The following is a 16,667-nucleotide window of genomic DNA, read 5'->3' on the forward strand; positions in this document are numbered from 1 at the left end:
CTGCTACTGGTAAGAATACATGTAATAATACCTATGTTAGTGTGAAGTAAGTCAAATATAGCAGTAAAAAATAGTAAAAACTCCAATCATTATCTCACTTTCCCATTTATTTTAAACACAACATACATTCAAATCACAAAACAATATAGAGCGTGTATGTTATGCAGTAAACCTATAATTTATTAACTTTATTCAACAAGTTTTAAGTGCTTTTAACAAGGTAACTCTTGTTTTTTGTCAAACTAATTTCTGTGTAGGTGCTTATGCATGCACGCACATACCTAAATCCACCCTCATGCGGGCGGACTGGGACAGCCAACGAGCCGGATGTGGCCCCCAGGCCGCCTAATGGCCAGGTGTGCTCTAGCCCCACGGTGAGGTTAACTTTTGTTTGTTTAATACATTTTGTAGTTTTCCTCTGGCAGCATAATTACTTCAAATTTAGTTTATAACCAAATACATTTGAAACAAAATGGCAATTATTGTTAGTTGTTATGTTGACACTTCAGTGGGGCCATGAAGTGTTACAGTAGATATTGCAGGTTTGCTAGCATTTAAGCAATGTGGTATTAGCAAGCTAGCTAGTTAAATAGCCAACAGTTCCATTAGTTAGTTAGCTGGCTAGCTAGCTAATTTGACCGTGCTTTAATGACACACTGGTTACAGAAAATTTGCAGAATAAAGTTGTAACTCATCTGGTCATAGCAATTCAGCGGCTGGCTCTCAATGCTTCTTACGTCTCTGCTGCTAATTTAGTCATTACTGAGTTTATATTATAGCTTGCCTAGCACCTAGCAAGAACATCAAACATCACCATTTTGAACCTTTTCAGTACGGTTTGTGTTGTCATTAATTGCATCAACAAAACATTTTGTGTGTGTATATATATATATATATGTATATATATATATGTATATATATATATATATATATATATATATATATATATATATATATATATATATATATATATATATATATATATATAAATATTTAACAGCAAACTTTAGATGTTACTTACCAGTCTAAAAATAACATTTCAAGTTCAGCATCAAACTTCATCTCTTCACTCAACGAGAGCTGTCTCCAGCGTTGAAAAGCCATGCCAACATTTATTCTTGTTTTGCTTCTTTTATATCACTTCTTTTCTTTGCCGCAATGTGGTTTTGTTGCCAGGAGTAAGTGGTTGCTATTGTGAGAAACGGTCGCTTGCCAAGAACTTCATCTATCATTGTCTATCTTGCGCCACCAACCATTGCTGTATTCTCAACATGATTGACAAGCCTTCAGGGCAGCTCGGCTTCATGTTGAACTGAAGGCAGACTGGACGATACTCACTATCGCCTCTTAAAATACAGGTGGTAATATTACGGGACAGGGTAGCCCCAGCTAGCTGGTGAGCACGCTCATGTTAATAGATATCTCTGCAACACAATACACAGATGTACATGAACTGTCACTTCTTCACATCTTTTGAATCTTTCAAACTATAATTCTTGCCAAATCTTACACTTTGCACCTTTAAACAGATTTGACATGACAGAGTAACAACATAGGACTTGTTTTGACCTTAAACTATGTTATATCAATGGAAATAGCTCCAGTAAAATCTGACCTTTAATTTGCGATTAAGGAAAAGCATAATTTTACCTCTCAGATAGCCTAAAATAAAAAAAATAAAAAAATAAAAAAAAACATTATAGCTAAAAAAAATATCCCTCTTTGGTTGATCTGGTCTCAACAAAGATCAACAAACATCTAAAAGACTGGAAACCACTTACATAGAGCTATGTTTTTATTTTGGATATGCTTTTTTTCTTACTGTAAGTTAGGTACCATGTGTACCATTTTCACTGAACTTTTGTAGAATAATCATCATCAAAAAGAATAATCATCAACGCTGTCACAGTTGCCAATGGGGATAAAATGCAACAATAATAATATAGCCTATTTCTATAAACAGACCTAATTAATTAATTAATTTAGTTATTTTTCAGTTCTGCATCTTTAACCACCAGCCAATGAAATCTGCTTTCTGTGAATTACTGGGCCATGAACTTCAGCAGAGAGCACCACCTAGTGGTGTAGCATGGAAACTGAGCGTCAGTGCCTGTTAACAGTAAGTCCCAGGACATAGACTGTGTATACAGTACAGGTAATAAGTAGGCTATGCTGTTATAAACCCACAAGCATTTAAAGTGGTGAGCAAACAGAACTCCTGTAGGCTACTGAAGATAAGAGAGACAAAGAAGTTGATGAGTAATCCTTCCACATATGTTACTGTGCCTACTTTGATTATGAAGGCAATTATTTATTTTCACTGGAAGTGAACGTGTTCGATGTGTGTCACTGATAATGTGTCCCTCCGTGTTTGTATAAAGGCACTTATTCAACAACGCGACCTTTTGCACGTTTCCTGTTGGAGGTCTTAAGGCCGTGTGAATTTATTTACTGTGGTGTGGTCTGGTCTGACTAAGTATACACTCAGCAAGACTTTTTTTTATGTTTGGTGTGAGTGGTAATGACGGTAATTGTCTTGTGCAGGAAGCATTTTAGTGTCATCAACAGATAAACCGAAACAGGAGTAAGAAAGAAAAACGCAACACAATGTTCTGCCATGTTTACTGAGGTACATATTCAATTTGATCTCACCTGACCTGAAACCAGAGAAATGAAACATGAATCTGTCATGCCAGCAAGGTGTAAAAGAAAGAAATATGTGTGTCTCTGTTATTCAACAGTGGCAAGTGTCATTCAAGCAGTAATACAATGGAGGAAATAAGGAAGTGTGCCCAAGAATTCATATTGACGAAAACCTCAACTGAAGCTGCTGAAGCAGGAAGTGGTAAATCTCTGGTTTATCGGTTGAATAATGTCACTTTGGTGTTTTGCTTTCATCTTAAAAGAGACAGGTCTTTGGTCTTGTCTTGATACAAACAGTCAATGCACCGGGACACAGGTTCAAAGTTTAAAAAGCTGAATTTATTTAGCAACACGAACCAAAGGTAGGTTAGGAGTTATAGGGCCCCTAAAATACATCAACAAAACACAACTCAACTAACAGATGTAATACAATAAGCCATAAGGGAAACTCATATACTAGCTGATCAAACCAATTGATACACATAGGGCAGGACAGCATAAACACCAACTAAAACTTAACACAAAAATCCCCTTTACCTGTTCAGTAAAGCATCCATACCTTAATATGCAGCTATAATCTATAAAGGTATAAAGTGAATGTAGCGAGAAATAAGTACAAAGAGACATGGTTTAAGTGGTTAACTTGGTCAAACAGACAGAATATTTGATAGGGAAGGTTATATTATATTTCAGCCGTTTTCATTGTCTTTTTGATCCAGTTGAGTTGGTTTTCGGAGAGAAAAGAGTAAACTCCAGGCTTTTTAATGAGGCCACACTTCTTTCCAAAAGAAGTGACACCGACGAGCGCTCCGTTGCACACCAGTGGTCCTCCTGAGTCACCCTGCAGAGAGAATAAATGCACAACATGTCATTTTTAAAGCACATAGTAGCATATGTGGTGACAGAATGTCTACATTCCACACACACACACACACACACACACACACACACACACACACACACACAACATCAGAATGTAAACTCACCTGACAGGTATCAGCTACATTGTTCCCATCTGAACCAGCACATATCATGCCCCTGGTGATGACAGGATTTAGGCCGTAGTATTCAGGAGAGTTGCACTTCATTCTGTCGATCACAGTCACATTGACAGACATCAGGACGTCAGACCCTTCCCGGGCGAGGTTCTTTGTCGCCCCCCATCCAGCCACCAGACAGTTACTGCCAGCTGCTGGTTCTTTGACCGTCTTACCCAGCGGGAGACATTTCACCGTCTTGGTTTCCTTCACAGATTTGTCAAGCTAAAATGTGAAAAAATTTCATGTTAAAAATGTTTTTTCTTAAAGTTATACAGACAGTAATAGTAGAGACAGGTTAATTCAAGTCAAGCCACTTTTCCCAATGACCTTGAAAAACTCTATGAGTTTGCAAATTGTTACATCTTTGCTTGATCTTGGTTGTAATTCACAGCTGATTACTGTTACTGTCATCGTACCTTGAGCAGCATGAGGTCATTGACCTTATCTGTGTTATCATAGCAGGGATGAGGAACACAACGCTTAACCTTGCGGACCTGCCGAGAATCTTTTTCCTTTTGTTTGATGGAGTGGACCCCCAGCAACACCTTCTTGATTCTGCAGGAGTAGGAAACACACGATTTTATTAACCAAAGTCAACATGAGGGAATAATAAGAATTATGACTATTGCAGTTGACTTATTTTATGTACATTATCACATTAAAATATATATCACAAGGTCAGTAGGATAAGGCTTTTTATTGAGACTTAGAGAGACATACACATTTCTCCCATGGGTAGTTGATAAGAGAGTTTGCAGGGTTGATATGACTGTGTGATAGAAGGTGAAAGTGTAAATTTGCCTCTTGTGGGTGTGGACTGATAAAATCTTGTAATGTTTATCTTCACTTTCCTGGAGTTAAATTTACACAGGCATACTTTTGCATCCGTAGATCTGCATATAGTGGCCCTCAAACTTTTTTATTACCATTATTAATATTGAGGAAACCAGTGATAAAATGTGAAAGTTAAACATCACTGTAACATTATCTGGATGATGAACTGCAAATAAAAATGTGCAAATAAAAATGTGAGTTGAAGTTTGCCCAAAGTGCAGATTTTAAAAAAAAGTTATGTTCATGAGCATTTCCTGTCTCTAGGCCTTTTGCCTTGTGGTTTCTTGATGTGACATTTTGCTCAACCATCTGTTTTTGTGTCTTTATCACACATATGCCACCGGACATGAATTTTACATGTTGTTTTGTCTGACTGAATCTTGAAAATCTTTCTAGAATCTAAGCAATCAGTTTAAATGTTAGTGTGCAAAACGATCTCAGGAATGTTAGTCTTGCATGCTTACTGATTATGTCGATGAGAGCTCAGAGTTTTATACTTTAGAGAGCAAATATTCAAGTCAACTATGGTGGAATGTAACTAAGTACATTTACTCAAGTAATGTGCATAAGTACAATTTTGAGGTACTTGTACTTTACTTGAGTATTTCCATTTATGTAACTTTCTACTTGTACATTTTGAGGCAAATTAAGTATTTTCTACTTCACTACATGTAGCTGCCAGCTTGCTCTTCAGGTCAAGATTTAACATCAAAAACAAGATCAATTGTAAGTAATTAGACATTATATATATTTATCCTCAGTAAAATACACGGTTGCCCATAAAGTTGGAATAAAATATTTTTTACCTCTTTCCATGAAATAATTTTGACAATGTGATTTTTTTCTTGAGTGTATATCTACTCAAAACTTTATTAATTAATCTCTTCTAAACACATCACAATGAAAATGAAACCACAATTAAAATAATTCCAACCTTATGGACGCCCGTGTTTATATTAATTTGTGTGGGGCCATTCTGCATAATGAGTATTTTTACTTTTGATACTTGTAGTGGAGTAATTTCGCAGTGTGGTATTAGTACTGTTACCTAAGTAAGGGGTCTGAATACTTATTCCACAACTGCAAGTCAACATAAAACAAGAGATTTTTTTTAATGAAAACTAAAGCCATTGTAAGATTGTAAATAGCCTGTAGATAATATCTTTCATCAGTAGAAAACAAAGATAAGCGTCAGTACATATTCTGAATTTCTGGAATGCATGAATCTTGCTCTTACGTTCCACAGTGGGCAGCAGTCAGGACCCATGATGGATGGATCAGTGTCCCGCCACAAACGAACTTACCCTCCAACAGAGCCATGAAAGGCAACGAATGGGGCTTCACCGCCTTTCCATTAATTATCTCAGAACCATGACCTGAAACAGAGCACACTCAGTTCATTCATTTAAGGAGTACATACATTATTCAATAACACCAGCTGCACTGTAATATTGAAAGTAACATTTTCCGCATTCATGTCACAGAGTCAATGATACAAATAACATGTTACTCACTTGAGTGGACAATGAGGAGGACAATACAGGAGATAAAAACAGTGAAATCCCTCAGGCAGAACATGTCTTCGACCTGTCTCTTTGATGTGATGGTGAATGCTGTGAAGCCCACCTCGATGCACACACTCCTTTTAAAGTCTCAGAGGATGTGGTTTGACCATGGAAATGCATGCGTCAGCAGAATAGATGCGAGCATGACATGAGAATCTGCGTCTTCATTAAGAAGCCTGTGGTAACAGTTTTTTTTGTCATTTCCCAGTCGTCTTTACCGTTTATTGAAAGGCTGGTGGTTTTTTTGTTCACATCATCAGGTTGCAGACACTTGACTATGGGTGGGCCTAGTGTGAAGGGCTGTTGTCAAGCCTTTCACACTGGCTCCACTTATGAATGTGTGTTAATAACACCATGTAATGATTCAGAGGAACTCATGAGAAAGTGGAACATATTGATGGTGTGACACCAGGCTGGTGGAGGTCACTGATAACAACTCAGAGGAAGAGTTCACTGCTGTAAGAAATAAATGCTACATTTTATGTTCAGGCTCACTGATTCTATACCTACAAAAGTAATGCACTATAATTCATATCTTAATTGTGATCCAGTAGGCGCAGTTTGCATGAATGGTTGTCTGTCTATATTTGTCAGCTCTGTGATAATCTGGTGACCTGTCCAGGGTGTGCCCTGGCACCGGCTCAGGCCTCCTGCGACCCGAGTGGATATGCGGTTAAAGATAATGGATGGATGGAAGTTACATTACGTTTATTAAATCCCATTTTGATGTTTGTTGGTATGCAGGGAACTCCGATGGTCATAGTAATTATAAGAGAGGCCAAAGACTATAAAGACTGACAAGTCTTAAGAGTGCTGGATGGATGGCTCAAACAAACGCAGGACTTTGACCTTTGTGTCCCCTGTGAAACCAAAAGTCATCGTCATATGTATTTAGCATCCATGCGTAGCTACGTCACATTCCACTTCCAGCAGTAGTCATTTTACGTCAAACTATCTTTCCTAAGCCTGATCAAGTTTTCCAAAAAAATTCCCATTTAGTTAGGTTTTGTTGCCTAAACCTAACCTAACTGCAACCGTTTGTCAACATAAAGCAAATGTTTAAAACATGGATGTGTTGATCTCCTGCTACCAGCAAGGGTGCTAGTTTAGGAAACACTTATGGATTCGGAGAATAGGAAGAAAATCACCTATGGGATATGGTTTGGAAGACTTGTTACGTAATATTTATGACAGGAGCAAATAGGGAGGAAGTGAAACTATGATGTTTGCCCACAACAATGTCCACTAGGAGAGTGGTCTGAGTAGATGCTGCATGGGTCAAAAGGCACAGGACTTTTAACCTTGAGCCTGGTGTCCATGTTTTTTTTAGGTTATTTACCTAACTAGGAGCTACTATTTTTTTTTTTAAATCTCAAACAAATTTTTTTCCTAAACTTAAGGAAGTAGTTTTGGTACCTAAACCTAACCAAGTAGTTCAGTTTCAGTAGTTCAGTTCAGTTTTAAAACAGCAGCTGTTTCACAAGTTAAATAGAAGGGTCAGTTTTCATAAGATATCATTCAAAAATACCTTGTCGCTCACTATTTGTATCTTGTTTTTTTAATCTGCACAAACCCTGAAGAGTAAAACTGACTATTTTCCAATCGTTACAGACTATTTCTGACTAAGCAGAGTAACTTTCGAGAGTCTTAGCTAGTTGCCTGGCACAACTCAGAACCAAGTAATAGTCTGGCACATTACGCCTGTAAATTGACTAATTGAGCATTGCTAGCTGTAGCTTCATATTTATCAGACATCAAAGTGGTAAAGGTCTTCTCAAATAACTATACCAGAAAGACAAGAAGCATATTATTTTTGCTTTCATTTTCCCCAAATGACTGGAAAAAAAGGAAGTAAGTAAGTAAGTAATCATATTAATCATTTTATTTTTTTATTCCAGCAACCAAAGGAAGCAGCAACTTGCTTATAGTACATTTCTATTGTAGAATACAATATATTTAATATATATATATATATATATATAAAACCCTGACTGCACCACAGATCTCAAAGAATTCAACCTAAAGGCCGGGGGCACAGGAGAACAGCAAGATTTGTGGTGAGAAATATTTTTTTAATGTAAAAAAATGTGATTGCCTTAATCGTTTGTTTGTGTGTTTTAGACTTAGCTTACTTTTCAAAACTTAGAAATATTCAATTTTATGTCAGAATACTGCAAGTGTTATTTTCTTGTTTTGAAATGTGATTTTTTTTTTTTGCTTTGGGTCCAAAACATCCAAATGAGTGTAATACCGGCAAAGGCCTTTTTAAAAATTGCACCAAGTATTGCAGCAAATAAAATACTGAAAATAAACAAACATGGATAAAAACAACATAAAAGTGCAAAATAAAAATAATGCAGAAATCCTGCTATGATAAGAAGAATACTATCAAAATTTGCTGCCATATTCACAGTAACACAATTCACTTTAAGTTTAAAGTAAGTGAATATTGAAATTATATTTCTAGTCTCCTAGCTAACTCTAAACTTACTCTAACTCTAACTTTGAAACTAACTAACCAATATCACTTGTCTTATTAAGTGTAAAAAAATGTAGCAATTTCTTCTTGCCACTGATTCAGACACTTTTTTTCTCAGCTAAAGTCATATGAAGTTGCAAAAAACTTAATGCAAAAGCTGCCACCTACAGTTTTACAACAATGAGGTTACATTAAGACAGCATGTGTTTCCCTTTTTGAACCTACAGTTATGATGTATCATAGTTTGAGAGCCTCAAACTAAACATCACACACTGTTTCCCAGCTTGAAGGAAACCTTCGACATTGACAAAATTATTAATTTGTCCTCTGAAGATCATTTGCTCCCCAGCTCCACGGCAATGAATTAGCTCAGATTTTAACAAGTCATGGTATGACACTAACGTTTTCTAAAAAAAATAAGAAAATAAGAAAATGAATCAAGTAGTCTGCCAGTTTTTGTGAAAACAAAACAAAACGGATAGGCGACAATAATTATGACACAAAAAATGTGTGTTATGAACACAATGATCTGTCACAGGTTGTGTACGGCTGAAGTCCTCACAATAAAAGCTTCAGTTTTGTTACTTAGGATATTGTGGATGACCCACATTTACAGCCATTTCATGGGAAATTAGTGCTTACTGACACTTTATAATAAGGTCCTTAATAACCATTAATTAACAAGTAATAAGGCATTGTTCTCGCTTTAGATCCGGTAGTTGCAAAAAGCATAGTTAACTTATAGTGAACTTATAATAGATGAGCAATAAAGTATATTTTAATATCAATAAGCAAACAAAATAAGATTAATAAAGGCATGGCAAAGACATAATGGGTGGGTCATGGGTGTTTGTAATGCCATTATTAACACTTACATAAGCTTATAAACACACAATAATGTTAATAAGCATCTTGTAAGGACTTACAAGGGCCTTATTACTTGTTAATTAATGGTTATTACAAGGACCTTAATATAAACCCATATACCCATGTTTTTTCTGAACTGAATTTCTGAGCAACAGCCCTCAGAGGCGCCACTGAAAAGCTTTTACTTTGAAGCAGCTGCAGAAAGTGTTATATTTGCATTGGCATACCAAAGCAGATATTTAAACACGGCTCCAACCTTTTACATGAATACAGGAACTGGGACATTAAAGGTAAAACTAAATGGGTCAGCTAAGGAGACATATTGTTCCATGCCAGTTGAAACACTGTGATGGTTTCTGCAAAATTAGGAGAACGGAGCTGTGAAACAAATGATCTACAAGGTCACATGGATCATTTTTATGTTGATGGTCTTCTGGTCTGTTTCTCAAACACATGTTTTCATTAAACTGACCACTTGTTTCCATTTGTTATATATTTGTTAATCTGTATATAACTTAAAACGTAAATTTGTAAAGAACTCATACCATTGATAAGAAAGTTACTAAAGAATTAAATAGTGTTTTCCTGTCATCTATAGATCCCAACATCAAGATCTAACTGACTCTTCAGTTTTTCTCAGGGATCAGATCAACAATTGTGTCCTCAGTTGAGAGCTCCTCTGGTGAAACGTCATGATGTGAATCCTCGAAATCTGGAAAAGAATAAAGTAGTATACATTTTATGCTTTGATATTATGATGATTATATTAGTGTACTAATATAATTACACAAGAAAGGAGACTTACATTTTATCAGGATACGACAAAGAACCCACAGTGGAGGAGCCAGAGACACGAGCTTGATCAACTTCAAAACCACAATGATGACTTTGTGCAGCTTAAAAGAATCCACTAGACAAGAAAAAAGACAAATATGCATCACATACACGTGCATCAGTTTCAAGACCATCAGTTGACCAAACTGTTTTTTAGTTTGAGTCATTAGTGCCTAGATAACTTCCAACTGAAGGTCATTTTGTTAGAGCTGCTTCTAGTGGTTATTGTCTTTATCAATTCATCTACTGATTATTTTTTCTAATTAACAGAATGCTTTGTTCAGTACAATGCCAGGAAAATAAGGACAGAATGCCCATTGCAAAGTCTCTTTATAAGTTGAAAACCTCAAAGGATTCATTTTTTAATAATATCTCAGATAAAAAGATCTTGGCATTGAAATGACTAAAAACAATGAATGGCTAAATAACTTGTTGCTAGTGTTAGTATCTTAATGCAGGAAACCTGAAGCAACCCCAGATTAAAAGCACATCAATTACATTCAAGTCATTGGTACCTGTTGTGACTTGCAAAGCTGTTGTGTAACTCTGAAGGGTAACGTTTTCACCACTAACACAGTCAGGCCGGACAACAACAGCAGAGATCTCGATGAAGTACTGTGTGGCTGTCGTTAAGTTGGAGATGATGATGTTCATGAAGGCCGAGCCGCCAGTGTAAGGGAAGAGCAGCGTATCACAAGTGTCTGTGCACGTTGTCACGTTGTAATGGTGTGGTGTCATCTGCATAAGTGATGAGACGTTCCAGGAGAGAGTGACGAGATCGGAGCCCACTGAATCCACCGTCACTGGCTGCGGAGACTCTGGACCTGTGAACAAGAGAGAACAAGTCAGAGAAAAGTTTAAGTTGTTGCGGTTAGGTGGTTGTTGTTGAGTCAGGCTGTTAATTAAGATTTAGTATCGCAGGAAATAAATGATTTTATAGAGCCAGGACAGCAACTTTAGATTTGGGCATTGAAAACAAAACCTGAATTGAATAAAAGGAAACCCTGGCACTGAAACACTTCATGTATGCATTGTGACTGAAAGCTTCCTCTGACACATGAAACACAGGCCTCGACTTTCCAATAAAAAATGAATATGACACACTTTTTAACACCACTTTTTGCCCATGCAGGTTGATATGAACACCAAATGGACCAGAACTTGTTCCCTGCTCCTTAAAATGTTATTGCATAATTATTTTTTCTTTGGTCCGATGCTGTGTTGAAATATGTTTTCCTGTCAATTTGTATTTCCCCTACTAAACCTCAGCCCTAACCCTATGGAGCCAGGACAGTGACTTTAGATCCTGGCATTGAAAATATAACTTGGACCAAGAAAAGGAAACACTGGCATTGAGTAAAATGTGTATTGGCCAATGAAAAAATAACAACTTGTCTCTTTTATTTTGCTAATTATAAGGAAATCATATGGTTTGGCATTGAATTGTTTGAGAGTATTGATGCGTGTGTAAGTACATGTGGAGATATACAGTATGTTTGGGAATGAAGGTATCTGTATGTTGTGCAAGTGAGACATGAACATGTACAGGCTGTGCCCCTGGGACAATAGAGACTATCTTTCTATTATATTAATGTCATATAGAAGTCACCATATTTACCAGTTTCTGAACTGTACAGCCAAGAAGCATGACTCACCCTGACAGACAAACATATGCAGCTCCTCACAGTAGCGAGCCAGCAGCTTCTTGTCTTTCTTCAGCATTGCCTCCAAAGTTGCACAGCGGCTTCCATAGTTTCTCCTGTACCAGTGTTCGTAGCTCAGCTCCTCTCCATCCACCCACTTCCAGCTACTAGAGATGCTCTGACGCTGCAGGCCAAGCCAGAAGCTGTCTTTGCTTGCAGCGGTGGCATTGAGTAGAGTGAAGTATTGCTCCTCTGTACTCAGGACAGCAAGGTCCACATAGTGCCTCTGACAGAAGTCCCGGGCTTCAAACCAGGACATCCTTCTTTGGACCAGGGAGTAGTGTGAGGTGATCTGACCCACGGCTAAGTCATGGCACACCACTGTGTCAGGGGATATTAACAGAGAGGAAATTGTTGACTTATTAACAGCTACATTGTAACCTGGCTGCATTTATGGCCTTATTTTCCCTGGTTGTGCACCCATTCATGGAGAGCTGAATGGGCCTATGATTCTGATCAACCCCTTAACATTGAATATCTGACAACAAAATCCAAATGTATATTTGTTTTTGTTGATTTTTTTTCCTTCAAATTACAGCTACACATCATACTGAGGCTACAATAATACACAATAAAATTACAGTAAAGTTAGGGTTACAACCACAAAAAGATGCCAAACAACTACAAAGAGACGAAAAACAATTACAAAGAGGCGAAAAACAACTACAAAAAACAGCCACTAAGAGATAAAAAGCAACCACAAGAGACATAAAACAACTACAAAGAGACACAAAAAGCAAAATAAGATGCAAACAATTGCAATATAGCTATATCTTTACATAAGTTAATCACATCAGCTGCAGACTGTAACACTATAACTGTCATTATATTTAATCAAATCCTGTACAATGTAATAACAGTAGCAGTAATCTAATCTAATCTAATTTAATCTTATAAAATGCAATATCAAAGCTTGATCTTGGATAAAGAGTTCTTGGCAACACTTACCCAGAACAGCCAGTCGCTGCAGAATCTGCGTCTCATAGGCAAACATACAGTTGAATCCTTGTAATTCTCTAAAAGGTTTATGTTTTGCAGATCGTAACACATCGTCTTTCTCTCCTCGTCTGCTTAACACTCCCTCCAGTTGGAGCTTTATTTGACTGGCTCACACTGTGGGGTGATGCAAGAGCTGCAGGTGATGGGAGTGGCTATGCTCACCTGTTCCAGGAGGTTTGCCTAGTTTGTTTTAGACATTGTATAAAGAATGTGCCAGCGTACAATGATGATGTCAGTGCAGAACTTTCTAGACACACATATGCAATATGAAGTCTGTTGATGCTTTTAAGATGCATCTTTACAACACAACACAGTGTGTATCAACTTTTATACACTGGCTTTTTCATTGTTCAACCAGACTTTTTACTCTAATCCCTTGTTTAAACCTTTCTTTTTATATGTTTTTTTTCTGTCTTGTTTCGGCAACATCTGTGGAAATACACTGTATATCTTTATGCTTGTATGTGTATACTTACATGTCTGTCTGTAGTTGGTGCACAAACCTGTTTGCCTTTAAAGTGCGATATAAATTAAATGAACATTAAACCTGCTTGTGTTCACTAAACCTTTTCACCACTTTCAAAAAGCCCAAAAGTCTTCTTTATTTCCTGATTATAGTGTAAACATGAAACTCCTGATTGTGCTTCGCAAAGCGAAGTGTACGACCGAAGAGCAGTGAAACTGAACACCAGGAAAAAGGCTTTGTGCTTATATAGGAGGTACTAAAAATAGCTCCTCCCTCAAGTCTATTTTAGGAACAATGATAGTTCTGCTGTTGAAACTTTTGGACTTGAATCTAATAATTTGTAACTACAACAATCCACAGCCTCTGTGAATGCACGACATGTTTATAAAGAAGAGGAAAAAAAGGATAAGAAAGTTTGTGTTTATCCTGCTAGACTGGAATTTCTGGCCTCTAACAGAAACCGTTTTTGACAAAACCATAATACCTATCAGTGCTCAGTGCGATTGCCCCGTGGCCCTAAATATGATTTTTTTAATGATCTGTATTAATAAATAAAAAACGTACAACAAAATAAATCTCAACAGTTGCCAAATGCAAATAATTTACTCTTGACTCTTCAGTATTATTGAAAGCTGCATGTGTAAAGCGTCTGCTAAATGACTAAATGTAAAAATGTGGTATTAGCAAATAATAAAAATAACCATCTAGGGGGTCTGGGGGGTAAAATGCATCAATATCGTCCACTTTTAGAGCTAAATGTGAGCAAACACCTCACATAACATTTTTCAGAGTCAACAGGGCTTTCCACTAGGACAGACCTGGCCAACCCGCGGCTCCCGAGCCGCATGCGGCTCTTTGCCCAGTTTCATGCGGCTCTTACATTCATATCGAAGTTTGTGTTTGTGTTGTTTTTTTTATGTGCGTGTGCGCTTCGCTTGAGTTCTGTAAACTATATTTTGAATGCTGGAGTACACAGTCTGGCCTTAGTTTTCTGTCAGAAAAACTGCAGCTACTCCAGAGAGTTTTTTTTTTAATCCTCTTTAATTGCTTCACACATGAACAAGGTACAGGGATTGCTGTGGTGAGGTTTTACAAAAATAAAACTATGTGTGCGGGATCACGCATCACAACATGGCGACCGGTCCGGATCCATAAAAACGCACATTATACAGCAAATAATAATAATCAACCGATGCAAATAACTTGTACTCACACACAACGACCACTAAGTGATAACAGTTATGATTAGGCTCAGTTTGACTCTGCCGTAACCAACGAGGATGTGCGGCTGCAGCGGCGCACTTAACTGGTAACTTTTCCTCCGGAACTGTTCGTCGTTCATTCGGGTTTACTCGGGACTACTCGGGTCTTTCCGGTAACATTCGGCGATGTCCCGGACAAGGCAGAGCAGGGAAGACTGCACAAGTTCAATAAGGTATTTTAGTCAAACGCTAAGTAACATGCATAGTAAAAGAAAAACGCTATTGTAAATTATTGTATTTATGTTTGTGGACTTGGTTGAACTGGGAGTGTGTCTGTGTGAGACAGTGCACACAATGTTTATTGTTGAAAAGACTGGCCTGTGGTCTTAGTACTTTAGGAGTCAATTTCTGTCATTATCATGTTGGTGTGTGACATTTACAATAAATCTGGCAGAGCAAAGGTATGTGTGGGGGTGGTGGCTCTTTTGGGGGATGTGTATGATGTGGCTCTTTGCGGTAACACAGTAAAAAAAATGTGGCTCTTGGTCTCTGACTGGTTGGCCACCCCTGCACTAGGACATGGAGTAACCAGACAGTGTTGAAAAATGGCTGGCTAGGGTGGTCCGGGGGCATGCCTCCCTAGATATATATTTTTTTCATAAAAGCCCAAATTTGGTGGCCTCTTACATTTTCTAATGCCACTATTCCATCATATACATTGATCTTAATCATTGCAAATTTGAATGACATATTGTAAAGGGGAATAAAGGTTGTTGTATGTTTTATTTAAGGCATCTTATTTTTGACAGTCTTCTTGTGGTGTGTGGAGGCTGGGGGTTGGTTTCTGTGTTTCTCTTGGCAGAGGTGGGCGTGGCTTGCTGGGTTGCTGAGGAGCGGACTGCACACACCTGTGGCTCATCATCATCTGGAGCTGTATTTAAGAGGCAGGCCTCCTGGGTCCTCGCTGCCAGATCCTTCAGGGTAGATAGCCCTGTGCGCACTGCGTGAACTTTTAACTTGAGATTTCTGACTGAATTACTAACCTGTATTCTCTGTGCTCTGCCTCCAGGATCTAACGCTCACCCTGTCCAGTCACAGCACCCACCAGCTCAAGCCCCCAGCCCTACCACGCTTCCTACCTCCCTCTTCCCCCGCCTCTGACCCCCTCGGCTTCCCTGCCTCTGAGCACTCCCTGCCCTGACTTCCCCCCTGCGTCTGGAGACGTCACCTCACCTTTTCCCCCCTACAATAAACTGCTGTTTTCTGCTCGTCTGCCTTTTGGTTCCAGCAAACCTCGAACCGCAACACTTCTTGTAAATTCTGTGGTGGATTTAACACACTGTGCTCTTATTGAAAGCTGCATGTGTTTAGCAACAGGAAGTAATAGTACCCTTGGTAACGCTTTATATTAAGGTCCTTGTAATAACCATTAATTAACAAGTAATGAGGCCCTTGTAAGTCCTTACAAGATGCTTATTAACATTTTTGTGTGTTTATAAGCTTATATAAGTGTTAATAATGGCATTACAAACACCCATGACCCACCCATTATGTCTTTGCCATGCCTTTAAAGTATGCGACCTGGAATTGGCCAAAGACAGCAGGAAACGCCATGTTCGACTCAAAATAGCCGACTTCCTGTACGTTTTAGGGTATGGGTTCTTGTTACTTTTTGGTGCGTCTTCCCATGATACACATATGTACCGAATTTCATGTCAGTACGACATTCCTGTGCGAGGGGCTGAATTTTCTTGACTTTCCAGGGGGCGCTGTTGAGGCATTTTGCCACGCCCATTCCCGGGACCACTAAAATATGTAAATTTCACCAGAGATTGATGTATATTCCAAATATGGCGAGTTTTTGAATATGAGAAAGGCTCCAAATTAGCTCTATAGGGTCCTAAACCTCAAATGTCACACCATCTCTACATCTCTGTATGTGTGAACATGTTAACCAGACGAAGTATCACGTACGACAGAGGTCTGGCCAATTTGTTTGTTCCTTTTTAAAAGGAAGTCTTCACCACAGGTACTC

At 38.1% G+C, this 16,667-nt stretch overlaps 1 protein-coding gene across 1 annotated transcript; it reads right to left on the minus strand.

The window, feature by feature from the left end:
• Positions 1-3,060: 3,060 nt before the first annotated feature.
• LOC131975096 (granzyme A-like) lies at positions 3,061-5,852 on the minus strand. The gene is made up of 4 exons (XM_059337633.1): positions 5,755-5,852; positions 4,100-4,238; positions 3,630-3,905; positions 3,061-3,484 (listed from the first exon to the last, which is right to left on the minus strand). The coding sequence occupies exons 1-4, from the start codon at positions 5,835-5,837 to the stop codon at positions 3,326-3,328; spliced, it is 657 nt and encodes a 218-aa protein (XP_059193616.1). The 5' UTR covers positions 5,838-5,852; the 3' UTR covers positions 3,061-3,325.
• Between the last annotated feature and the right edge of the window lie 10,815 nt (positions 5,853-16,667).

Source organism: Centropristis striata, chromosome 7, assembly GCF_030273125.1.
Source record: "Centropristis striata isolate RG_2023a ecotype Rhode Island chromosome 7, C.striata_1.0, whole genome shotgun sequence".
In the NCBI taxonomy this organism is placed as follows: Eukaryota; Metazoa; Chordata; class Actinopteri; order Perciformes; family Serranidae; genus Centropristis; species Centropristis striata.